Source organism: Carassius carassius, chromosome 19 (genome assembly GCF_963082965.1).
Source record: "Carassius carassius chromosome 19, fCarCar2.1, whole genome shotgun sequence".
NCBI classification, from domain to species: Eukaryota; Metazoa; Chordata; class Actinopteri; order Cypriniformes; family Cyprinidae; genus Carassius; species Carassius carassius.
Genome location: NC_081773.1, coordinates 19,074,134 through 19,100,865, shown reverse-complemented (window position 1 = coordinate 19,100,865; position 26,732 = coordinate 19,074,134). Strand labels below are relative to the sequence as shown.

Sequence of the window (26,732 nt, the reverse complement as noted above, 5' to 3'; positions counted from 1 at the left end):
TGGCTGAGTGTGGAAAAGCATATTATAATACACACCAGGCTGGGTGAAATACAGAATAAGGCACAAATGTCTCACAAAGGAACTTAATGTTTTATAGACATAATGATAAAGTATTTTATGGATATCTATGGAAGGTGTTTGACATTTTCTGTGGCCCACAATGGGTTGTTCGAAAGCGAACAACGAAGAGCCCTCTCTGAGTGCTGTGTTCCAGTCACTTCACCTTGAACAAGCATGCGAATGTGCTGTCTATTGTTGTAGACTGTCTTTAAACGCTGTGGAAACCCTAAACTGTCCCACTAAAAGCCCATTACTAAGACATGGCCATGGCAAAATGGATGAAATTCTAAGATAATATGTAAAGGGTTGTAGATTATAGCACAGGAAGTGTTTAAGCCTGCCATTCTACATATGTAACATATAGATACATGCAACATATGTCTTGTTTTGGTCACAGACATTATCAGTGTCATTGTAGAATATTTCAAATCTCCATATGAAGTACATTGAGATGATTAATCTACTATGTTATGATTCGATTCTTTCACGGGTCCATGCACGTGTGGCTTTTCATGTCAATGCTTAACAATATAGTGCTAGCATAACTAAACAAAGTAGGTTTAAACTAGAAAGAGCATGCAGCAGTTTAGAGCATGTCAACTTTTCCTAGGGTCTGCAAAGGTTAAACTCAAGTGGCTGGTAACAACTCTATTATGTGGTGAGTCTCTGGTTGGCAAACAGAAGCGTTGCATGTAAAACTGCATTGGAGGCCTGTCCCTGGAGACCCTTGTGCACAGCAGGTTAACCTGTCAGTGCTTTTTTAAGGCCTGATTGCTAAGCCCCCTGTAGCTCGAGGTAAACTGACAATTTTCCATCAGCAGGGAGGTTGGCTTTATTAGTGATAGGGTGAAAAAAAAAGTAAATTCAAGCGCAAAGGGTATTGTTCCCTCCAATGGAGGATTAACATATGAGAGGTTCGATCAATTAGCTTGACGCTAAGAAACACATGAGCCTGGCTAATGAAGAGACATTAAAAAAACTGAATGTGCAGACATTAAAGAACAAAACATGGTAAACATGTTTACAATTGATATATTCCGGTTAGTTCCACTGAAAAGGTAATTCATGGATTATGAAATCAACTGAATTGCACGGAAATCATAACTAAATAACTGGTTGTTAATGATGATGTTTTCATTTTTGTCTGAACTATGCCTTTGACTCAAAGTCACTGTTTTGCACATAGAGAAGTGTTAGCATATGATGGATGTGAATTGTTGATGAGGCACCAAGCAATGAATAATTCAAGCACACACACACACACACACACACACACATGTGTGTGTGTACATACACATCCATAAGTCCATAAGTCACTGAAGTAGTGGCTGACCCTAATAAGAAGACGTTGACACGGGAAGCTGGGGGTAGCTTGCTGACAGCATGGGAGCCATTTAATCTAGTCCTTGATTAACTCATCGTCTGTCCACTTGTCCTACAGACATGTGCTAACATGTCATAATCGTCATAATTCTCATCAGCCTCCACTCGCTCCCCAGCTTCCTGATTAGGACCCTTTTCCCAGAAGGCCCCTGGTTAAAGCTTAATAATTCCCCTTAGCCTCACCCCAGTGTACCGTGGGCCCTTCAATTAAATACAGAATATCTAGCACATGCATACTGACTCAGGATGGACCCTACCTCCAGCTATATGCCATGCTGACAAGCTGCACTGTTCTTCGGTTTGCAGCAATTAGTGCCCTCTTATCAAACCCCTGGCACAGAGTGTGCTCTCCAAATGTGCTTGCTTGTTTTATTTTGTGAAGTGCCACCACAGCGCTTTGTGGATGGGGAGGAGGGATTTGTGCGGCACCGAATTCGGCATTAAAAACACAGCTTGTTGCTCACTGCACCTTCAAATAGCTTTCCTCCCCTTTGTTTTATGTGCTTTTTGTGTACGACAGAGCAATATCTGTCAGGAGTGCCACTCTTTTAATGCAATTCCCTTTCTTCAACATCATTGTGAACAGCTGTCAACAGTGTTTCCCATTTATTTGTCAAGTGCTAGAAGGATGGGGGCCTAGCAGAATCCCCCAGTTCGTCAGCAAGCCCACTGGGGACCATCTTCGCTCAGACTTCACATGCGAGCTATGCATGAGGTGGGAAGTAAATGCACTCGTTTCCCTTCCAGCTAGGCGCTGTTTACTTTTCAACACCTCCTTTGAGGGCCGCATCCCAGAGACCAGACAGCCAAGATATGGGCGGGATGTCGCTACACAACACCAATTTGTGGAGTAGTGGGTTCGGCTCTCCATGTTTATAAAGTCGTCCTCTGCCTCAGGAGCGTCCGTGTGATGATGAGATGTGCCGCCTCAAATAAGAACACCTCTGTGTTCTGTCCTTCTCACCATAAATATGACTGTCAGGAGTTTGGGGATGAGCAGTGTTTCTCATTTTTTTTGCCACTTGTGATTTGTCAAGAAATCAATATACTCATTATCACCGTAGCTGCATGAGAGTAGCACAAGAATGTATGTCAGATGCAGAGAGGGAGATGCACATGGCTGACACATAAAAAAGCGGGAGTGTTAAGATGACACCTGTGTATAAGATCGGGAATGACATCACCAATGCATGTGAGTGTAGATGACTCAGTCAACCTGGACTCTACTGATGTTAAATTGTGGCAATTAAAGGGACAGTTCATCCAAAAATTTTAATTCCGTTATTCTCTCACCCTCATGTCCAAACCACATTGAATCACACATTTAATTGTATGGACAAACAACACTGAGACATTTATTTATTTTTTTAAATATATTATTTGTGTTTAAAAAAAAATTAGGAAATTCATACTGGTTTGGAACAACGGGGAGGTTAAGTAAACGATGACAAAACTTACATTTTAAATGCATTAATATTAATTAGATTTATTGCAAGTATTCGAAAATAATTACATGTATTATGCAATAAAACATTTAAAATGCAAACATATGCATTTTATCATAATGTTACTGTTATTTTTTAACGGTTCTAGCTGAAAATATTTCACATCATTTTTGCAATTTTTTATTAAATGACAAATAAATCAATATTAATATTAAATATATTTAGTTTTTAATATACAAATATCTTACATATTATAGTATTTGATATATAAAATACTTATATTTAAATATTACATATACTTAATTTGATGAATATAAATAAATTGTTTTTATTGAGGTCTTTATTTAACTTATTTTATTTATTTAATGGACAGTAAAAAGGAACAGGAAATTAAAGTAAGAATGAAGGCTGTGACATGACCTGTGCCAGACTTGAACCTGGGCCCCCATGAGCATAACAACAGCTTCAAGACATATTGGAGACAGAATCTTGTTGAAAAAGTAAAAACTTCTATGGAGTCAAAAAGTCCTATTAAATTATTTAGACAATTATAGAGAATATAATTTCTGTTCTGTTTAAAATGTAAATGCGTGGGGGATTAGCTTCAGGTTTTATCATGTTATGCTGCCAATTTAGCAATGAGATGACTGTTATGAACATAATGTTCTTTCTGGTGAATAGCAACATCATTGTTCTTCTGAAATAACACGTCCAAACACATTGACTTTGTTTGAGCTGAGGTCACGAAGGAATCATTAAGATCAGAACTGTCATTACGATACATATTTGCGCACATAAATCTAAATCTGCCCCATTCATTCAAATCACCATCACTTTGGGCATTAGCTAACGTTAGCGTGTATTGTTGTTCTAGACATTGACATATGTCAGGTGCTACCTGACTAGCCACTGATGAGCTCACTGACCATGATCGTCGAGACTGTCAGGGGACCCTGGACCTCCAGCATGGAAACTTGACGTTCAGAGTCAATCAAATGAACTCCTTCCAGTCCACTAGCCTGAGCAATGAACAAGCCGCCCAAACCCAATAGCTCGGAGCTGACGACATCGATGGAGCGATCCCACATGCACCTCATGGGGTAAGACATACATTGATAAATATGAACAATGCCATTGAAAGAATAAAAGTAAGTTCAGCATAATGACGATAAGTCAGAGATATGCTTTTTTTTCTCAGTGCCTTGAGCATTGTTTTGAAGCGAAGGTATCAAATTGGACTAATATTTGCAAGAGACAGATATGTTATTGTAGTATTCAGAGAGCTCCACAGGCGCACGGCCTCCTCATGTGACGACCAGACAAAAAAAGGATCAGTTCTACAACTTACGGCACAGGAATCCATTCTGCACAGACTGCTACTGTTTTGATGTTCATCTTCAACCATTCCTGGTGTTTTAATAACCTGTGGAGGGCCACTTGTAAACTCTTGATGTGGGCAAAGTCAAAAACTTGTAAGATATTAGATATGCACAGTAATATCAAACCAAATCCTCGGAGCACCAAGGTTTTTTGCTTTCACATTTGCTTTTAAGATTTAGTCAAAGGTGCTCAATGAGAAAAGTACGAAAGAGACAGCTGGGAAGAAGCTTATCTGCGATGGAAGAGAGGGTATCTGTATGCACCTTGATATTTTGAAAAGAGCCATCAATATTCATTTCTGTCAGCTCGTGTGAATTCTCCTGAATGGCGTTTGCCTGCTCTAAGTATCATTATACGCAAGAATAACAGCAGGAGAGAGACGTTGGGAGTCTCAGATACAGCTTATCGAAAGTACGAATTTTCAGAAGACTTTGACTGTCTCCATTAACCAGTTGAATTAAGTGCTAAAACTAATTCATTTTGACAAAAAAAAAATCATACTTTTCCTCTATGTTTTAGTACAACCCGAATTCCGGAAAAGTTGGGACGTTTTTTAAATTTTAATAAAATGAAAACTAAAGGAATTTCAAATCACTTGAGCCAATATTTTATTCACAATAGAACATAGATAACGTAGCAAATGTTTAAACTGAGAAATTTTAGACTTTTATCCACTTAATTAGCTCATTTAAAATTTAATGCCTGCTACAGGTCTCAATAAAGTTGGCACGGGGACAACAAATGGCTAAAAAAGCAAGCAGTTTTGAAAAGATTCAGCTGGGAGAACATCTAGTGATTAATTAAGTTAATTGATATCAGGTCTGTAACATGATTAGCTATAAAAGCTTTGTCTTAGAGAAGCAGAGTCTCTCAGAAGTAAAGATGGGCAGAGGCTCTCCAATCTGTGAAAGACTGCGTAAAGAAATTGTGGAAAACTTTAAAAACAATGTTCCTCAACGTCAAATTGCAAAGGCTTTGCAAATCTCATCATCTACAGTGCATAACATCATCAAAAGATTCAGAGAAACTGGAGAAATCTCTGTGCGTAAGGGACAAGGCCGGTATTGGATGCCCGTGGTCTTCGGGCTCTCAGACGACACTGCATCACTCATCGGCATGATTGTGTCAATGACATTACTAAATGGGCCCAGGAATACTTTCAGAAACCACTGTCGGTAAACACAATCCGCCGTGCAATCAGCAGATGCCAACTAAAGCTCTATCATGCAAAAAGGAAGCCATATGTGAACATGGTCCAGACGCGCCGTCGTGTCCTGTGGGCCAAGGCTCATTTAAAATGGACTATTTCAAAGTGGAATAGTGTTTTATGGTCAGACGAGTCCAAATTTGACATTCTTGTTGGAAATCACGGACGCCGTGTCCTCCGGGCTAAAGAGGAGGGAGACCTTCCAGCATGTTATCAGCATTCAGTTCAAAAGCCAGCATCTCTGATGGTATGGGGGTGCATAAGTGCATACGGTATGGGCAGCTTGCATGTTTTGAAAGGCTCTGTGAATGCTGAAAGGTATATAAAGGTTTTAGAGCAACATATGCTTCCCTCCAAACAACGTCTATTTCAGGGAAGGCCTTGTTTATTTCAGCAGGACAATGCAAAACCACATACTGCAGCTATAACAACAGCATGGCTTCGTCGTAGAAGAGTCCGGGGGCTAACCTGGCCTGCCTGCAGTCCAGATCTTTCACCTATAGAGAACATTTGCCGCATCATTAAACGAAAAATACGTCAAAGACGACCACGAACTCTTCAGCAGCTGGAAATCTATATAAGGCAAGAATGGGACCAAATTTCAACAGCAAAACTCCAGCAACTCATAGCCTCAATGCCCAGACGTCTTCAAACTGTTTTGAAATGAAAAGGAGATGCTACACCATGGTAAACATGCCCCGTCCCAACTATTTTGAGACCTGTAGCAGAAATCAAAATTGAAATGAGCTCATTTTGTGCATAAAATTGTAAACTTGCTCAGTTTAAACATTTGCTATGTTATCTATGTTCTATTGTGAATAAAATATTGGCTCATGTGATTGTCTTTTAGTTTTCATTTTATTAAAATTTAAAAAACGTCCCAACTTTTCCGGAATTCGGGTCGTATCTCACGGTTTTTTGAGTTTGGCAGAGTTTAGGTTTTTTTTTATTTGGTGAGAGCAGCTTGTCGAGTCCAATTACCCTCTCCTTTTTAAAGATGCACCGTAACTTTTTTTGGTTAACAATGATCCAAAATCAATATTTGAGAAAGTACATAACCAGCCAGTGTTCGAAACTATCACCTTGCTTTACCCCTATTCACAACAATTAGGTTACAATAATGTTTTCTAATTTGAGTGGTACTGGTAGGTTTTCGCGGGAAATTAGAGTATGCTGCTGAGTCATTACGTCACGTATGTAAACATAAAGAAGTTGTCCCGGCTACTAGGCTATCGCGTGTGAGGACCCTGCAGGTGGCGGAATTTAAATATACACACTAATACACACTATATATACATAGTCACGCAATGCTGATGTTGTTAACATTAATAATTTGAGAATAAAGTATAACAATAATAATATTTTGCACAGTTTGATGTGATATGAGCTATCAAAATTTTAGATTAAATCACCATTGGTAGCATGATTTACAGCAATTTTTTTCCCTCAGTTGGTCAGAACAAATGTGGCAGACTTGTTACTTAACTGACTGCCACACATACTTCTCAAAACATTAGATTCTTTCGAGATAGAGCCGTGCTGGCGCACAACACAGCAAGGAAGATAATTCCGCAAACAGCTGCATTTGCAGGTTTTCAAACAGATATGGCGACAAAGAGGTAAAACTTACAGACTGCAGCTGTAAGACTGATAAAAATGCTGAAATAAACAGGTAACTCCAAACCTTATGCCGGTTTCCATGACAAACACAACATAAAGGTGGAGAACATGTGGGGCTCTGTTCCATTAAGTCATTAAGTCCTTATAAAACCAAAGTCTGAGAGCATCTTTAGCCCTGCTGCTGCCCTCGGGCAGAGAACCGCTATGTTTGAAGATCAAAGTCGTAGAGGTGTGACTCTAGGTTTATATGTGCAAAGAAATTGAAGATTTCCCTAAACTGGAGGGGTCAGAATAAAAAATAAAAATAAAATAAAAAATAGGCCGCAGTCCAGTCATGGTTTTCAAAAACAGGAGCTGCACCTGTTTTAGCAGCGTTCTCCGGGCTGAATGATAAAAAGTGCATCTTTCGAATCAAGTTTTTGGGAATTAATGACTTTCATCATTAAACTTCAATTAGTGACTCAAATTTGATGTCCATCTGTATGTGTGTGTGTGTGTGTGTGTGTGTGTGTGTGTGTGTGTGTGTGTGTGTGTGAGAGAGAGAGAGAGAGAGAGAGAGCGAGAAATCCACCTACAACCATCAATGAACCATTACAGAAAATAGAAAAAAAAAAAGCTACCATGTAGTGGTGTATTTTTCTATTCATAAACTTATATACAATAATTAGCCTACTGAAATAATTTTTACTGAATACTCTACTTTGAAGAGAGATGTAACCAGCCATTTCCCAAAAGCTCTTAATAGTGTAATACTGGAATGTCAGATTTATTTAGATCTAGCAAAACATCATGTGGCTCATGGTGTTTGCAGTAGCATGACTGTACTTCCTAATTCACACTCCACTCCACTTGTGTGACTCACACTAACAAAATGACTCCCATGAGTGAAAAAAACTCTTTCAAAGTGATCGTATATAAAAGGGAAAGTGTTTAGCAGGGGAGGTTTTCAATAGCTCGGTCATGTTTGTCCTGAATAGGCGGTGCCAGCTTGGATTTCCTCCAGGAATTAGGCTTTTTGTTTGTGTCTATAGGCCAGAAGTGACAGCTATTCCTGCTTGCTCAAAGTAAGCTTATACATTTGTCGTGAGAAAGGCTGTGTCTACGTCCACTCCTCATGACATGAAAGTCTCGCTTTTGTAACAGGAAGCTCAACTGTACATAGACTTCCACATAAACATAAGAGAGGGGTGGTCTGAACAGCCAGGCAGATAGAGAAAGGAAGAGAAAAGGCCTGAGCTCTGCTTTAAGAAGAATTATATACAGTGTGATGCTCTTGAAGAAAAGTCTTAATTAAATTAAATGTATTTTGTTGTGTTCATTTGCTTTTTAATTGCTTACAAACCTATTTAGAAACCAGATAAATCTTGCACACTGACAAACTTTACACCTTTCTGTAACAATGTTTTTTTTTTTTTACATAAAGCAGAATGTCTATCAATAAAACAATTCAATTAGCAGGTTTCCATGCCTTAAACCTGTGTCTAATTTATTAAGTTCTCAGTTCATGTGTGTGGAATGGAATGTAAACTGGTCATGATGAATGAAATAATAATAATATTAATTAGATATGGGTCGTTTCAGTTAAAGGACAAAAGCTATTATACGAAATTGCTAAAGGATCAATGAATGTCTCCGTTTATTTACATGATTAACGTCACTACTGCCTGGTTTCTCGAAACTTAAAGTTAAAAGTGAATCTATACGCTTAGTTTATTTCTCCAAACAATATTTTTTTCTTGTGCGTAAAACGTCTGTAAATTAACGTGAACCTTGAACCACTGGCTAATTCGTTACGTGTAACTTTTCTAGTTTTCCCCCCACTTTATCAGTGAAAAATGTACACAAAAGTGTCGACATTAATGCATTTACATCATTAAAAAAGGTGGGGGGGGGTATTTGTTAAAAAATAATATAATAAATAAATATAAATATAAAAAATCTAATATAAAAAATAATAAAAATTTTTTTTTTAAATTTTAGTTTTAAAACTACATTCCGCCATGGCGCGTGACAGGTCTGAATGACAGACACATTAAAACATGGTACTAGCAGACATTTATAAGCTAATGGAAATGTTCATTTTAATCGAGGTATGGCATATAACAATTTATTCTTAATAGAGATATTAAAACAACGTTTCACGTTTAAATAAATTAGTTAGTTAACACATGGGATTTAAGTGAGCATTTTCTAATAGAGCGCCTGCCACTTTCTCTTCATCCTTTCCATCCTCTTCTTTCTCCAATGGCGAGTTTAAATGTATACATTGCAAACATGTTTACATATAACATGTTACATAAAGCTATAGCACTCCAATGATCTATGAACATGACAAGTGTCTATCAATATTTTGACTACTTTGTGTGTTCAGCATTGGCCGTCAGTAATGTATGTTTGAAGCTTTCGCAATCTTTCAAAAGCCATAATGTTTTTATATTTTTATATTCAGCTAAATCAGTCTGGATTTTGTCAGCTCTGTGTTTTTTTTTTCAATTTACTGATTTATTTTACTCGCTATAGACTAGTAATATTATATTATTAATAATAAAACACAAACTCTATTGCCCGAAGAAGAAAAAAAAATACAGGCCTATATATATATATATATATATATATATATATATATATATATATATATATATACCTTTGTGTGTGTGTGTGTGTGTGTGTGTGGAAGTTATTTATTTTGCATTTGATTTATTCATTGGACTGAAATATTTAATATTTTCCAAAAAATTGCTTTTTTTTCTCACAATACAAACGTTTTATATTGTTTAACTCTTGCATCAGCTGTTTTACAGCAGTCAAAGAAAATGTAGTCAGTTATAACATTTGCTCTATTTTTGACGCCTGGTACACCTGAACATGAGCCCCAGGAAAATTATTCGTTTATTTGTCTGTAAATTCGTTATGTTCAATCGCATACATTTCAGATGGTTCGAATTTAATCACCATTTAATAACAATTATATATAGGCCTATATATATATATATATATATATATATATATATATATATATATATATATATATATATATATATATATATATATATATATATATATATATATATATATATATATAGAAAATACTGAATAAACTGTAGCTTTGGCAATCTGAGTGAGGATCTCGATTAGAGAGACCGTGTAGAGTTGCGGCAGGTCACATAAGGTTACATGGACTCTCTGTGTTCCATAGGCCATGTTGTTCACAACTTGTCTTCATATCACTCAACCCAGCGGCGCAAAATAGATTGATATACATTTGAAATTTAGAAATGTTGAAATGTTGAAATGTGTGTTTATGTTTTTATGTGTCACCTACTGTTATCAAAGCACTTTCATTTCACGTTTTTCTGTTCTTCGCTTTGGCAATAACTAATTAATATTTAAATAAATCAAATCATTAATACCATAGCTCGGTGGAATACACTGCCAAATCATTTTTGCTTAGCTAGACATGGTTACTCAGAGTTAAACGTCAATCACAAGAACAACCACTAGATTTTTACAAGCCCGTATAGGTTTGATTTGATGCAAGATGGCACTTAGGCAATTATAATAATATTAATAATATAAATAAAACCTTTCTATAAAACTTAGAACTGCACTGATCATTTATTTTTACTATCATATATTATCTTTGATCTGCGCACACGTTATTAACTAAAACGTCCGACCTGATTATCTTCTATCTTTCCTGATTTAAATAGGTAGCTGCAATGACTGTTTCATAAACATTATAATGTTTTTGAAACATTATTCTAGTTGCTTAACGAGACTATAACTCAAGGCACATTTGGCACATAGCCTATACGTCTGATACATTTTTGTCGTACAATAATCAAAATAGACTATTATGTAGGCTATGTACAAATGCGTAAATACTAAGTTGAATACGAATAAAATCATTTATAATTAATTTTATAAAAGAAACTATAATTACAACTGATAAAGACAGGGGTATATTATACGGCGAAATAATATGATCCCAAAACGTCTTTCGAACTGGTGTTCCAAATTAATTAGGCTATAATAAAAAGAGAAGCATTAGAATAAAGGTTTGGAGAAAATCTGCCATAGTTCACTGTTATTTCATTCTGTGTGTGTGAGAAAACCAGTGGGACTTCTGTGTGTGTGCGTGTGGGGGGGGGGGGGGGGGGGCTGACGGGTAGGAGAGAAGGACACTGCGCATACATGTCTGCGCATATTCCGCAGGTGTGGATTAAATCGGCTGGAAAATGAAGGCAGCCATTGCTCTAATCATTGAGAGTGAGGTTATTTCCACCGCCTAGGAACAATTACAGCTCTTGGTTAACATTTTAGTGTTATTTAGTAACATTTTCTAACGTTATAAAATCTAACATAAACTATATTTATTTTTGTTATTATTTGTTTTTTTACTTAAATGTAAATGGTGAATTTTAGAAAGAGAGAGAAAAAAATAATAATAATAGTCTTAGCCAGTGTATTGTTTGTAGGTGGACCCTATCATATCCCTCTGGTCTGTTAAATGGTAGCTCCGTTGTATGAGCTCTACAAGCGGGAGTTGGCAGCCCTCACCAGTCTCATAAAAATGTTATAAATAAATAAACAATGATTTAAAAAAAAAAGGTAAATAACTTTTGAAGCATATAAGGTAAATGCATTTTCAAGCACACGATGAAACCATTATTATTATTATTATTAGCCTATTATTGTTTTCTTTCCTATATTTGTTTCATTTATACATTTAACTGTTAAAAAATCCTATAAAATAATGATTTGAATCAAAATACCTTTTGAATTTTCAGGTGAACTTAGAAGAAATTCAGAAACATTGCGTTTTAAAAATAATAATAAAGTCTGTTTGAAATTGGAATGTCTTGAACAGTAGGCCTACTTTTTTCCGTGGGCAGGTTTTTCTACACGGATCAATATCAGAGCAGCATGCGCTGTGAAGGAAACGCCATCCAAGCTCCGCAGGACCCTGACCTTTCACTCTTCCTACAGGTCACACCATTCTCCCCTAAACAGGTCAACACACCAACACACAACTAGGCTATGTCAAAGCATGACTTTACAGAGAATATTTATATCCGGCGGATAACCAACACAAGCCAACGAGTGGGCGATTCAATCAACAGCAATAAAGCAAGAAAAGATTGTACCCTTCAGCCCATAGGCAACTGCACATTAATAATCAGTGTTCTGGTGATTTCTGAACGGACCAACTGGTTTCTTGTGGGTGGCTCCAAGTTGTATTTCCCGTGAATAAAATATGTAGGGTATGTTCATGTGCCCATCTCAAAACACACTGTGGCACTGGGTGGTGATTTTACAGTCAAAAACAATAGGAAAAGCGTCTAACAGACTATCCCTTCCCCCAGGATTTACACACATGAATAATAATTTGATTCTTCACCATCTAAAGTTTTACACATTACTCTAGAGCTTTAACACAGATAGTGTCACGGATACGATCGCTCTCGAGTATACCTCCAGTCTATTCATTACTCATGCTGGAGGATTGTTTTCTTGCTGTCTGTCAGTGATATCACCATACACACACACACACACACACAATAATAATAATAATAATAATAATAATAATAATAATAATAATAATAAATAGCCTGCGACAAAATTATTTGATAATATCATATGCCCCTGTTAAATGTATTTTAAATTTTAAATGTATTCCGTTTTCTTATTCTCTCATCTAATTGTGTTTATGCATCCTCTGAGCACCGAGAAAAGCACTCTAAATTAAATAGAAAATCCGGGTTACAATCGAGTGAACAAGTCGCACGGACTGCCAGTCCCCTCTTAATTTTGCAGGAAAAAGTCACCCCCTGTCCCCCAAAGCTTGACAAGAGTGCCAGAGTCAAGTTCAAGTTCACGGCCACTTGATTTCAAACATTTTATCCCAAGTGTGGAAGGAAGGGCGACTGCGGCATTATCCAAAATTAAACACATGCGTCTTAAAAGAAAAAAAAACGGAGCACTCAAACAGCGGAAAGGTTTATATTAATAGTAGCCTAGGCATACTGATTATAAAAGTCTGATCAGGTCTCCTGTGTACAGGTTTTTTTTTTTTTTTTGCATACTGCTCTCGGTATTCCTGTGTATTGTTGCGAATTTTCTATTAAAATGCTATTTTCTTTTAAAATGCTGAAATATGTCCTTCAGTGCTTGAAAGCATTAATGTTTGAAGCGTCGAACTGTGTGTGGAAAGATATTTCACCACTATCTACCCAACCAGCTGAATGCCTCTTTTGCTTTCAAACCACTGTGTAAAATTTGATTTCAAGTCTAATTAGCCTTAAAAAAGGGCCTAAAAGTTATCAAAGTTTATCTATATAATGAGTAGACAACATGGAAAGAACATGACGCGTTGTAAAGATTGTACACTTGCACCACGTTTTATTATATCTGTATGCAGTAAAATTTTTATCACAATAATGGAGAAAACACTTCTCAAACTTTGAACAAAAACACATAGGCTATAACAAAACAACTGCCCCTGTTCAGCCCATAATTGTACATATTTATAGTAAAGAAACATTCTTTATAAATATTGTTTCATCTGTAGCAAGTAAATACCATAATTTAATTACAAATGGATAAATATGGCAGTCGATATTTACAAAAAGAAGGGTGTAGTTACAGATATTTAACGGCACGACATTAATTTGCCCCACAATCTTCCAAATATATTTCACAATTCAAACTTGCAAAGCACAAAACATCACAAGTTAAGCCCAGCAAACTAAGATATACATTCACAAGCAAATATTGTGTCTGTCTTCGTTAAATGTTGACTTTGGCACTCTTTCCAGTTAATAGTTGTTTAGTTTACAATCAGTTTGCCCTAATGGAATCACAATATTCATTATGATAATACAACTTTATGGTAATATGTGCACTAAAAAGTCCAGTTAGAGAAATAGCTACCATTGAAGGAACATCTATACACCAAAAAAACGACAAAATCTATCACAACCATTGGGAAAGAGAGCGCGTAGTATGTACAAAAAGAGGGCGTTTGGTGCTTTTGCGCACGGTTCTTCTGTTGATGTGGGAATGTTAATCCTGCTGGACAAGCGCATAATATAGGAGCGTTCGTTTTGTACAAGCTGTATACGGATCTCCTGGTTTTCTGAAATGATTCCTCCTGGGATGGCACAGTCTTAAACATACCATTCACTGAAATTGGACGATAAACTGCTGTGGTTGTTGGAACTGTGGACCGCTGAGGAAGGCGACAGATTGTTGTTGCTTTGGGTCTCAGTGGAGGGGGACACCAGACCAGGGGGTGTTGAGGACTCATAACCAGAACTTGCCGCTGGCGACGAGTCAGATGCAGGTGGGGATGACTCGTGAACCTAATACACACACACACACAATAAATAATTAATGATCTTTGGAATGAATCATGAATAGCGTGTAGCCTATTAGAAAACTGTTCAAGGGTAAATTCTAGACAAATCAGTAGCTCGTTCCAATATGACAATAGGCTATATGAGTGAAAATTTGACGTCAGTTCTTACTTTTTCAATATGCATTAGCTAATGATCTGCTATGCATTTTGAAATTGAATTGTGTTTGCTAGTGTTATTTTAATTGTGATTAAATTAATTACTGCTATAAGTACACAAAGTGGCTCGAAGCAAACATTTTGTGACATAATGCATATCTCATTATGTATTCTAGAGGAATCTGGAGGAATTACCTTCATATGCTTTCGAAGAGAGCTGGGATGAGTGTAGGACTTGTCACACATTTTGCAAAGATACGGTTTGTCTGACGTGTGAACGTGCATGTGCTTCTTTCGGTCACTGCTGTTCGCGAAGCGCCGATCACATCCTTCAAACTCACACTGAAATGGTTTCTCCCCTGAGAAGAAAAAACGTTTAAACATTTAAAGTTTAATTCCGCTTTTAAAACAGTGCACATCACTGCCATCCTAGTACACTTAAAAATAACATTTATATGTATTTATATACATAAACAATTCGACTAAATACTAAAAATAAAATAAAATGCTCAGCATTCTAAATAAACTTCAATGAAATCACTCAAGAGGTTATCATATGCACGTAGTTGTAAAGCAGAGATGCCTTACAACGACACAGGGGGTCACACAACCACATCTACAAATATGACCAGCGTAGAGGTTACGCTATAAACACATATAAAATCTAATTTTCCTGATAACTACGTTTGCGATAATTTACTTTATTTAGCAATCTGTACAAACAAAACCTAGTTAAAATAAGGGGGAAATCAGTAACATAACACCATTTTCTATTTTTAACGTTCAGCTTTTTTTTCAGCCCCACACAAAACTTCGCCATTTGCTTAGAAATAATCAAAATGCAATTAACACCTCGACAAACAGGAGGCTCAATACCTCCGTGTATTCTAAAGAGGAAATTGCTTAAATGTGCAACACTGGTAATGGCCTGTCTAACACGACTGTCAATGCAATGGAAAGAATAACAAAAGGCCAACATATCGCCCATTCCTAAAGTAGGAAATGTATTCTTATTTTTATGTATTCCTTTTTGAATTGGTAATGATCTGTATTCATTTTGTAATCCCGATGTAGCCTACGTGTGTGTATATACGTCTGGCTGTATGGTCTTGTAGCTAATCGTTGTGTTTTAATGGTTTCATGAATATAAAGTGTATCACTGTTCATGTGGATATATGCATGGTTTCTAATTTTAACAATTAAAATACCCCATAACGTGGTCAAAAACATGCACAAACTGGAGTAATTTCAAAATCCTGACGTAGTCACCCGAGTGCTCGGGCATTGGTCCACGCAAACGTTAAACCGGTTGGAGAGATTTACGGCTGCTCTGCGCACGCGATGAGCCCTAGAGTCGCCTTTGACCCGTTTAAAGTTTATGAACCACAAACCCTCGACAGTCTCGTACATAATTCAGCACATTGTTGCAAAACATCGCATTTACCAGGCACAACAGTTTTCAGCCGCGTTCACTGACACGAATTGTAGGCTTTGCTTACGGCATCCGTTTTCTTTTAAAGAAGTCGATTTTCTTTAAGCGTCGATCTAAATATGTGCTCTCAACGTCTAAAAATACACCAAATTAGCTTATTTTTCTTAGAAAGATTATTTGCGATTCTATATTGGATGGTTATAAATAAGACCACTGTAGATCCAAAACAAATGCAAGACTTACAGATAGGCTATTAACGTGGCAAGCGCGAGCAGAAATAAATATCATAATTACCTGTGTGTGTTCTCTTGTGAATCTTCAGGTTTTCTGATCTCGCGAAGACTTTGCCACATCCAGGGAACGGGCAGGGGAACGGCTTTTCTCCCGTGTGCACGCGTATGTGATTGACCAGTTTATATTTGGCTTTAAAAGGCTTGCTTTCCCGGGGACATTCTTCCCAAAAGCAGATGTGGTTGCTCTGCTCGGGTCCTCCAACGTGCTCGACCGAGACGTGTGTGACCAGCTCATGCATGGTGCTGAAAGTTTTATTGCAACTCTTCTTCGGATTGCTGAGCTGCTCCGGATCGATCCACTTACAGATGAGCTCTTGCTTAATACACTGCTGCCTCATGTACCGAAAGAAGGCACCGGGGTGATGGTGATGCGCTGCCATATTCATCCCCATGTTCATATTCATGGAGCCGTACTGGTTGTGCAGCTGAGCGGCTGAGTAAGGGTCGGTCCTCGGGCTGGAGACCTGGTGGTACTGGTCTGATCGCCCGAAAACCTCCCCCGGTAGTCCGAGTCGCATTTGCCCGTTGAGCACGTTTGGGGAGCCGTGAGATCCATGCTGCTCGTGAATGCCAGGGAACAGAATGTGGCCTTGGCTGTCTGTGTGAGAGTGATGGAGCGAGCCGGCAGTGGGGCCGAAGAGTGCGTGCTGGCCTCCCGCCGGTGACGATTCCCCGAATCCACGGCTGCGAAAGAGAAAGTCCCGCGTGGAGTTAAACGGGGAGCTCGCGTATGGTGTGACATGAGCCGCGTGCGCACCCAGAGCCGCGGCGGGGTAGCCTGGCGCTTGGCTCGTGAATGCAGAACTCTGTCCGGGCGAGAGATCGTGGTTCAGTTTAAATGCGCCCATGTGCGCCGAGTCGACGAAGCTGTTCTGAGCTAAACTCAAGTCTCTGTCCTGCATCTCACTGGAGGAGTGGTGATGCCTGGCAAAGGTGCCCACTCCCAAACCAGGGAATTGATGCCCAGTGTCCAGTAACATGCTTTCGTTGAGCAAAACCAGTTCTCGTTCAAGCAGTCTATGCGCGTCGCTTCAACAAAACATATAACGAAATAAAATCGAATGAGCTACAGGAATATTAACTTCCAGATTTGAGAACAGGACATAAGGCGATGAAGTTCGATCCGCTCATAGGGAAAAATAGCTTTGCGGGTTAAGTTAGACTATATTATTTGTGGATAACTTGTTACTCAAAATCCCCAAATGCAGCGAAATGAAAAGATTCCTTTGCGCGTTGCCTTTCAAATTGAGTCGTTGTCGTAATTTGCGGATTACACGAAAATACAAGTTATTATCTTACTGAGTCTTCCTTGTTCTTGAAGCATCTCGAATTGGAATGTTTATTTCTTTCGCTTGTCTATGTTTATCTCGGAGGGTCCCTCTTTCTCAGTGGACTGGCACTACCTCCTCTTACGCCCCCTTTAACTGGAGCCCGGTCATTCATTTGACGCGCTCTCATTGGCCGCCGCTCCTCATCAATCCCAGGTGCCCCTCCAATCGAACGCACTCCTTTGGCAACTAATCTCTGATCGCCATCTTCCACCGACAATTACCGCCTACTTTTCGGAGAGCCTTTCGGGCAAAAGGTAGAAGGGGAGCAAAAACACTCGCGTTTAATCAGACCGCTTAAAAAATCTAAATCATTTGCCACGCGGGCTCATAAGAGTAAGTGTAACCCATAATTCTTTGATGAACTTCGCTACTACAGTTTTCATAATTACTTAATGACTTAAAATGTGCAATATATTTTGGTTCTAGCGAAATCTAGTTAGTTACTATCGCATAGTGTAGGCTAATCCAACAAACAGGCAGGGTTAACGTGCATGAAAAGCAAACTCACAAACCTCGCTTGAGGTGCCTTCTCAATCTGCACGTGAGTATGACAACACATTATGATTTAAAACACTAGATCGCATCTAGTTTGAGACTATGTGGTGCTCAGCATTTGAATAAAGGACGTGCTCATGTCGCCCTGAGTGTTGATGGACACATCAAAAACAGAGGCGTAGTAATACATAGCCACATATTTTCAGCATTATCCTATTGAGATATAAAGTAGCCTACTAAAAATATATTAACTGACATGAAAAATAAAAGGAAGGTTGTCGCAATGTAGCCTATACACCATCGTCATTGGCATCAGCATCACCTTTACATTTAATAGGCTGCTTTAATTAATTTACTGCATTAAAAACGCATTAATTCGTAGCCAAAACGCCGTTAGACCTACTCTGAACCATACAGTGTTTCCTCTATAACAGAACCATAAACTCCACATAAGGTTTGAAACACGGTAAATACAACAACAACAAACATTAAATAATTATTGTAAGCTATGGTACCATCTACATTTTTCCTATCAGTAAGTCTCATTTTTAGGCACATATAATGCGCATACAGAGTATTCTTAACATTTTAGCACATAAAAAATACAAATAATTTGAATATAGCCATTTAGATGAGATTGCATTCCCATGTCAAAAAACACAATATGATATACCTTTAATTAAAAAATAAATAAAAAATAAATAAACAGTGACGTCACGGACCGAGAGCCTGGTCTTTCTGCGAGAATAAGGTATAAGGAATAAGGTAACCTGCATTATTTAAAATCAAATTTAGCCGCTTTTTGTGGTCGCGGAACAGGCGTATTCGAGCTTTTCCTCGCTTATGTAGACTACACTGTACACTCCCTGACAAAAACCAAACCGCCCAACTGAAGTTATCCTAGCACATGTGGATGGGCCGGGGTTACTGCATTACGGATTCCAGGCCAATGTCCATAAACCAATTCAGGGTCTATTTCCAATCTAAGAAAACGTCCTACGTGCAGCATGTTTATTAAATGTTAACATAATGAGGTTTACTTACAATTTAATTGAACCTATAGTCCCATGAAGTCTTGTTCCAACGCACAACACACTTTGTCTTGTCTTTCCTCTCCTCCGAACGCTTTAAGCTGTAAATAATAGGGCGGAGGATGTATAAAACTTTGGGAATTCTGTGTGCCTCAGCTCAAAGCCATGCTGTTTGAACGTTATGTACCATTCTTCTAAGACTATTTCTACCCTCTCCACAGGAAACACAGGATCTGATCCAAGTTCAAAGTCACGTCGGCCGACCTCTCTAAGAAGTTCTTTATTTCTCCAGAAAACCACAAAAACCTTTTCCCTTTTCAATGGACAGGGAGAAGAAAGAGAAATTAGACTGAGAGTGCAGTCGGCCTGGAACACATAGCCGCAGCTTTTGTTCTTCTTTTCTCATGTAGCAAGGAAGGGAAAAAGTTCGATATATATATATATGCGTCACTACCTAAATATTAATCTTGATTTTTTTTTCTCTACATGTAAAAGCAAAAAATCCCAAATAACCTTTAAATTAAAATAAATGAATAACAATACCCCTACATTTACATCAATTATGGCTTTCCATTAATGTGTAAGGCTCTTAGACGAAGGCATTTCTTTTAATTTTGACATTGTCAATATGGTGACGCATTGTTGGTTACTTTTAGTGACCTTGGCTATTTCAGGGGTGTTCGACCTTCGAACCGTGGAGGCCACATGTGCTACCCTTTGGACTTATTAAGAAATCCTCACTGTTCAAAGGTTGTAATAAAACAACTCTGTTACATCGTTTAATAAATAACATGCAACGAAAATTCACATTCACTCACAACGATGTAAACATTAATTAAACATTTATTATTTATGACTTTTAAAGATTCTCTTGAACACGGTCTGTTCGTCCAACACAATTCGTTGGGATGTCGTAAATCTCAATTAGAAAGCATAAATTGTAATGCTTCCGTCACATTAACCGGCATACATCGTGGTTCATTCCAAATTAAGACCCTTGACAAAGCTGACAGGCATGATGGCTTATGCAGGAAATCACAACACTTTCAGATACTCCAGGTACAGAAGAGATACGCGAGGAGAGATACACATGCTTTATATACATAAAAATTATTATTTTTTCCTTCTTCAAGGTTTGAGAAATTTGGGTATGCAGTTTTACCAGAAATGTCTGACCACTGAAGTTGATAAATTTCAAATGTATTTAGGATGTTTTAAATTGTATATTTTAGTGTTAGAAAAGCATGTGACTTCAAAATTGTAAGCAGAATTGTTCATTTTTGTTGAGGTTTAAGGGTGGGGCTGTTTAACCTTCTTCTGTACTTTGGTAATTAGTTTTTAAAATAATTATTTGGAATATGGTAACAACTGCCCTGAAGCATTTTAAAAGATGTATTTGAATTAAGACATTAAATCAATGGCATACACTTCCTGCTGAGTTTAACATGGACTCTAAAAGGGCGTGGACGTGCTACATGACACACTCGTAAAGCACACACAAACATACATAAAATTAAATGTCAAATCATATGAAAAGTAATATGTTTCTCATACAGTATTCTTAAAAAGAAAAATAAACTTGAGGAAAAAATAGGATTATATATAACATTATAAAGAGTTATGTAACAGAACGCTTTTTGGAAAGATTATTGACCTTTTTTTTTTTCTAAAATATGTCAAGGGTCACTTCTCTTCTGTACTTTCTGTACTGGAATATACCTGTTTCTGACAGCGCCCATTGGACCGAAGATCTAATGGTCAAAATTGCGTTTTTAAGCACAGATAACCTGTAAAAAAATTAAAATAAAAAAAATGTAAACAATTGTTGCATTTCAATATAATCTGTAAAAAAATGTTGATAATGTTGATTAAGATTATATTACGATAAACCTATCTGGATATAGCAGGTTAAAAATTCCATGAACGTAGGCCTTTGCAATTTCTGTTTATAAGCCTAAACGTTTGTTTGGTTGAATAAAAACCACTTGTAAGATTTTGTTTTATGTATCTAACAATTTCGTTTTACCTATATGCATGCACTGCAACAATTAGAAACAAATAAGTTTGGTATAGCATGCGTTTGTTTGTACTTGTACTTTTATTGCCATTGTCCCAATTTTATCCTTAGTCTGTTCTATCTGTCAGCATAATGAAACGATTTATTCGACCGAAGAAAATTAATTGTATTTTTTGCTGAGTTCCTGCTTGACAACGTTTATTTATTTATTTAATTATATGATTTCTAAATATATTTCAAACGATGTGTGGGGGTGTTGCACAATATGCTCTGCGTGTGTAGTGCCACTGTTTTGTGCAAAGAGAAAAACAACATCCTTCCACGTGTGTGTGCGTGCGTGTGTGTGCCTCGGTAAACAGATTTGCCTGTAACTTTGTGAGCACAACTTTCTGGAGTGAACAGTGATGAAGAGAGTGAGGGGGCGGAACCCCGCTGAGCCTCTGCGCTGAAAGACAGCCAATCGCTTCGTTCTCTTAACTGCCAGTCACCGAAATCTGTCCAATACCCGCAGTGCCATTTCTAAACTCTATTCCCCACTGTGTCCTCCAACTGTTGTATGTTCTGCCAATCGCTTGAGGACAGAGTGGGAAAAGGAGCAAGCAGAGTTAGAGGCAGGACAAAAGAAGTTCTATAGACGGCCATATACATATATTTTAATAGTTTCAGAAGGCCCGTAGTTGGCGAAAACAATAGCGTTGAGCGTGGACATGTCAGCGTAGTGATGGAGCCCCCTTTAAGCAAGAGGAATTCGGCGATAAGATTAGCGGATTTGGCATCGACTCAAGCCCTTCCTCATCAGAATATGACAGGCTTCCCGGGGATAGGGGGGCATCACCCGCACTCCCACCATGCCCACCTCCACCCTGGGGAGATGGGCAACGACCCCGGAGTGGCTCTCACTCCATTTGGACCCGAGCACATGGCACAGACCAATGCTCTCAAACTTAGTCCCTCTCAGCCTGTTCAAAGCCATCCCGAAGCCCAGACTGCGGCGTCTTTCACGTCTTCTCAGACCACAGTTGGTTTCCCCGTGGCTCACCCCCACACAGGCTACACCACCAGCAGGGACTTCATCCTCAGGAGAGAGCTCTCAGCCTCTGCTATGCATGCACTTGGCGACCAGCATAGTTCCGCCTCCTCCCCTCATCACCATGGCATGTTCATTTCCCCAACAGGTGCTTATGGGCACGCGGAAGGTGGTGCCCATCCACTTTTCTCTGGACTGCACGAGCAAGCGGCCCCAGGTGCCCACCACCACCATCATGCCCTCAACGGGCAGATGCGTCTGGGTCTACCGGGGGACATCTACGGCAGGCCAGAGCACTTCGGCCACAGGCCCGAGCACTATGGATCTTCTTCTCTGCACAGCTACAACTCCATGAACTTAAATGTGAACCTCGCCACAGCTCCTCACGGAGCCACGGGGGCGTTTTTGCGATACATGCGGCAGCCCATCAAGCAAGAGCTCATCTGCAAGTGGGTTGATCAGGAGCAGACGTCCAAGAAGCCCTGCTCCAAAACTTTCAGCACCATGCACGAGCTCGTCAACCATGTCACGGTGGAGCACGTCGGGGGACCGGAGCAGAGCAGTCACGTCTGCTTCTGGGAAGAGTGTCCGCGCGAGGGAAAGGCGTTTAAAGCCAAGTACAAACTAATCAATCACATCCGCGTGCACACGGGCGAGAAGCCGTTCCCGTGCCCCTTTCCCGGTTGTGGCAAAGTATTCGCGCGCTCGGAAAATCTCAAGATTCACAAGAGGACACACACAGGTTAGTGAAAGTCTACCGATTCTTTGAAAAACTTTAGTGGTCTGTTATTGAACGTGTTTGCGCAACTTGTCGGGTAATCGAATTATTTTGCTATGTAGACTACCAAACGTTATTTAGCCTACTACGGAGGGGAAAAACACTTTTTGTCTCCCGGCCTCATGCACAAATATTCTCCATTCATACAGAAACAAGGTTAAGGATGTTGTTTGTTTACAGTGCCTATTTGCCAAGCAAAAGTATCCATTGGTGTCGCTAAGCGTCATAAACTTAGGCTACTTTTGAAAATTCAGCGAGAGATCAACGTGCATGTTGTTGCTGCTTGTACATATGGAAAAAGCACTCCCAACACTACGCTGCTTTGAGCAGACCCGTGTTTTTGCGTATTTTTTCTTTGATGCATGCAATTTTATATCAAAGAGAGATGCAAAGACTTTATGGGTGAAGACATCAGGCTGCAATTGCATTTGAATGATACGTGTTTAAAGTAAAAAATAACGAGCAAAACAGGGAAAGTACGAATTGTTTTATAGACTCCAGATAAAATAGTAACGCGAAGTTTTCGGCACGTGTTTGTCTCCTTTAAAGCCACAGGGAATTACAAACAGAGTCTGGATAGATCCATACTAAAGTAAATATGGAGAATAGGTCAGATATGGGGCATTTACTACACTGTGATTAACCAAACTATGGTGATATCTTAGTAGAGCAAAGGAGGCCTATACTTCTGATGTTCTTCTAATGTATTCTAACAAAATGATATGCGTGTGTGCTGTGCATTATATTAAAATATATATTTAATCTTATTGTAGGCCTATTTAATAGACATAAGTATGTTCTTCCAGGTACTGAAATATGCACTCACTTGACAGTTTGTTATTGCAAGTTGTTAAAAAGTTGCAGGTATTGTTTAGGTTATTTTACTGTATAACTGTATCACGTTATGCTCTCATTACGTGCTGACGTAAATTGCCCCCTGAATATGTAGGCTAGCGTGTCAAACCCACCTCGAGTGTATTTATAAGGGTCGTAACATGGTGGTATCTTAAATAATCATTGAATATGTGTAACAGTCACCTATGGTATTTTTTTGTAACAAGTCCCGGAATGACACAGTGGATCAGTGCAACGTGTAATGTAATTTTGACACAATTTGGATATCTTATAAAGCCGGGTCAGCTCTTTTACTCCAAGCAATCTGATGCATATGGCCGGCCGAAATATTTTCAGTAGTTGACTAAGTTGCATATTAAGTAAAAATAATACTAAAAAAGAGTTTTGGCAAGCTTCAGTCAGAGAAAATGAGAGCGTTTACAGAGTGGTTGCACAAGTCATGTGGTGCGCCTGAACATTCTATAGGCTATGTAACAGCAGAAAATAAGTACTGTGGGGTTACAGTGATAATGTTGTGATTTTCAAAACGACACCATCTATAGCTAGTTCTTGCTGAGAATGGATTATCCATTAACTATTATTCTCATGTTAACAAGAAAATGTAAAATATATATGGGTGATTTAATATCCAATTGCTTTTTCTGATTTGCCAGGTGAGAAGCCGTTCAAATGTGAGTTTGATGGCTGTGACAGGAAATTCGCCAACAGCAGTGACAGGAAGAAGCACTCACACGTCCACACGAGCGATAAGCCTTACTTCTGTAAAGTGAGGGGCTGTGACAAGTCGTACACACACCCGAGCTCCCTGCGCAAACACATGAAGGTTCACTGCAAGTCTCCTCCGCCCCCTTCCGCCAACACGGGCTCCTCTTACCATCCCTCGTCCACGACGATCGGTGATGCCCTCTCACCAAACCTGGAGCCCCACAGGAACCGTTCGTCCAACCTTTCGCCTCAGGTGACCAACCTAAACGAATGGTACGTGTGCCAAGGGAGTGCTGGACCAAACAATCTACACACCCCCTCCAGTGATGTGCCAACGTCGGAATCCGACGACGAGGACTCTTTCAGACACACAGATCCAAGGGCAATGCTCTGATGTGAACTGCAAGGAATACATTCATTATAAACGGTCCACATGAAAACAAAAATAATAAAAAGAAAACTTTAAATTCAAGGGTTGCAATTCGAAGAAGTGGAACACCTATGGATGTCAGTGGTTGAAGAGATTTTGCCCCCCGTTTTGCCCTTAAAACATGCTCAGAGCAATGATGCAATTTATGTTTCATATGATAAGCAGTTGTAACTTGCCACATGAAAAATCGACTTGTACATTTTTTTTTAAAGATTTTACCTGACTTGTCGAGGTCACATAACATGAGCTCAAAAGATTTATCAATTATGTTTAGGCTGTTTTTTAATATCACACCCATTTTGTTGCACAGAAATCTTTTTATACAGAATCGTTTTACACGTTAAATGTCTGAGGGGCAAAAATTGCAGTGACAATAATTTTAAGTTTTTACTTGTATATTGTGAGTGTCCAAAAGTGAATGGGTGGAGTCTTTGTTAAATTTTATACACTAACTGTGGTCAGGACGGTTTTTGTGATATTTAAAATATTTAAACCTATATTTTATGCAAAATCAATGTAACTCTGATTAAAGAGTATGAGATAAGTCCACTGAGACCCTAAATAATGTATCGTTGACAGGCCATCCCTGACCGATTTGTAAATAGTATGTGGTATTGATGCTTGTGAATGTTTTCGTAGCGTCTCATCAAGTTTTGTACATTGTAATTTATTTGCTGGTATTAATGTTGGTCTGGAAGTACAGATACACCAAAGAATAATATAATTTTGGTGAAAAGAAGTGATGTTTTTTATCGTGTTCTGTAAAAAGGTCTTACTTGAATAGGCTGTATATTGTGAAGAATATTTCGCATGAACCGTGTAGTAACTCTTTCTGTTGAGGTGCATGATGGTGTTGATGGAAAAAAAACGTAAGAAGGTCGTGAAGAAATGTGATGTTTGTGTATAGATATATGGAAGACTTGAATAAAAGGCAGGAGGTGTAAATATGGTCTTTTCAGTAAAAAAGGCCTTGATTCATTATTTGATCAGTGTGCGTATTTCATGCAATCAATCAATATTTTTTAAATTTAGTTTTCTGTAAAAATCGGGACAGTAAAGCTAACCAAACGAAACAGCAAAGTTCAACAAAACACTTTCTAAACATTTCTTTCTTTCTATTCTCCTGAATGAAAATATTCCTTGGCCATTCATTGTCATTTCAAAATGGAACCATCACCTAACTAATAGTGCACGTTATGAAAAGCAGAACAGCACAAAGCCATCAATGCATGAATCATTCATGGGAAAATAAAACATAAAAGCCGCCCGACAATAAGAAGAAAGTTGTATGGAGAATATGAAACAAAGTCCCCGTCTTATTTCCTTCATTAAAACGCACAATAACAGTTTCAAAGTGCCCCTTTCCCAGACTATAGTCTCAGAATTGACCAGCGCAAGTTCTGCACCACTTCAAAGAGTTCCACAACAGAACGGAAGACTGCACGGCGCGTTAGGATTTCTATGGGTCTCATTTGAATATTTATGGTAGAAAAACTAACTGCCGCTAAATGGTCAATCATCAAAGCAGAAACCTCTTCCACGAACCGTCTTGTTCCTTAAAATTGGCGAGTTCGACATGTTATATCAACGCAGATACAGGCATCCTGGACATTTCGTAAGGTGGGAGGAAAATGTGTGCGAAGAAAGTTCTAAAACGTCTCCTAAAGAAAGTTGCATTTTTATGTTCATGCTTATGAATATCACTCTAACCTCTACGGAATAAAGCA

At 38.6% G+C, this 26,732-nt stretch overlaps 2 protein-coding genes and 1 long non-coding RNA gene across 4 annotated transcripts in view; 1 reads left to right on the top strand and 2 right to left on the bottom strand.

The window, feature by feature from the left end:
- The window catches only part of LOC132095303 (uncharacterized), a 47,604-nt gene extending 27,986 nt beyond the window's left edge, over positions 1–19,618 (bottom strand). For both annotated transcript variants that reach the window (XR_009422428.1, XR_009422429.1), the window contains exon 1: positions 19,207–19,618. This is a non-coding gene — a long non-coding RNA (uncharacterized LOC132095303). The remainder of the gene's footprint in view (positions 1–19,206) is intronic.
- Positions 13,469–18,272, bottom strand: LOC132095302 (zinc finger protein ZIC 2-like). The gene is made up of 3 exons (XM_059500154.1): positions 16,338–18,272; positions 14,807–14,970; positions 13,469–14,459 (listed from the first exon to the last, which is right to left on the bottom strand). The coding sequence occupies exons 1-3, from the start codon at positions 17,314–17,316 to the stop codon at positions 14,265–14,267; spliced, it is 1,338 nt and encodes a 445-aa protein (XP_059356137.1). The 5' UTR covers positions 17,317–18,272; the 3' UTR covers positions 13,469–14,264.
- Positions 19,619–21,749: 2,131 nt separating the features above from the next.
- Positions 21,750–25,744, top strand: LOC132095301 (zinc finger protein ZIC 5-like). Its single transcript, XM_059500153.1, has 2 exons — positions 21,750–22,979; positions 24,524–25,744. The coding sequence occupies exons 1-2, from the start codon at positions 21,932–21,934 to the stop codon at positions 24,967–24,969; spliced, it is 1,494 nt and encodes a 497-aa protein (XP_059356136.1). The 5' UTR covers positions 21,750–21,931; the 3' UTR covers positions 24,970–25,744.
- Positions 25,745–26,732: the final 988 nt, after the last annotated feature.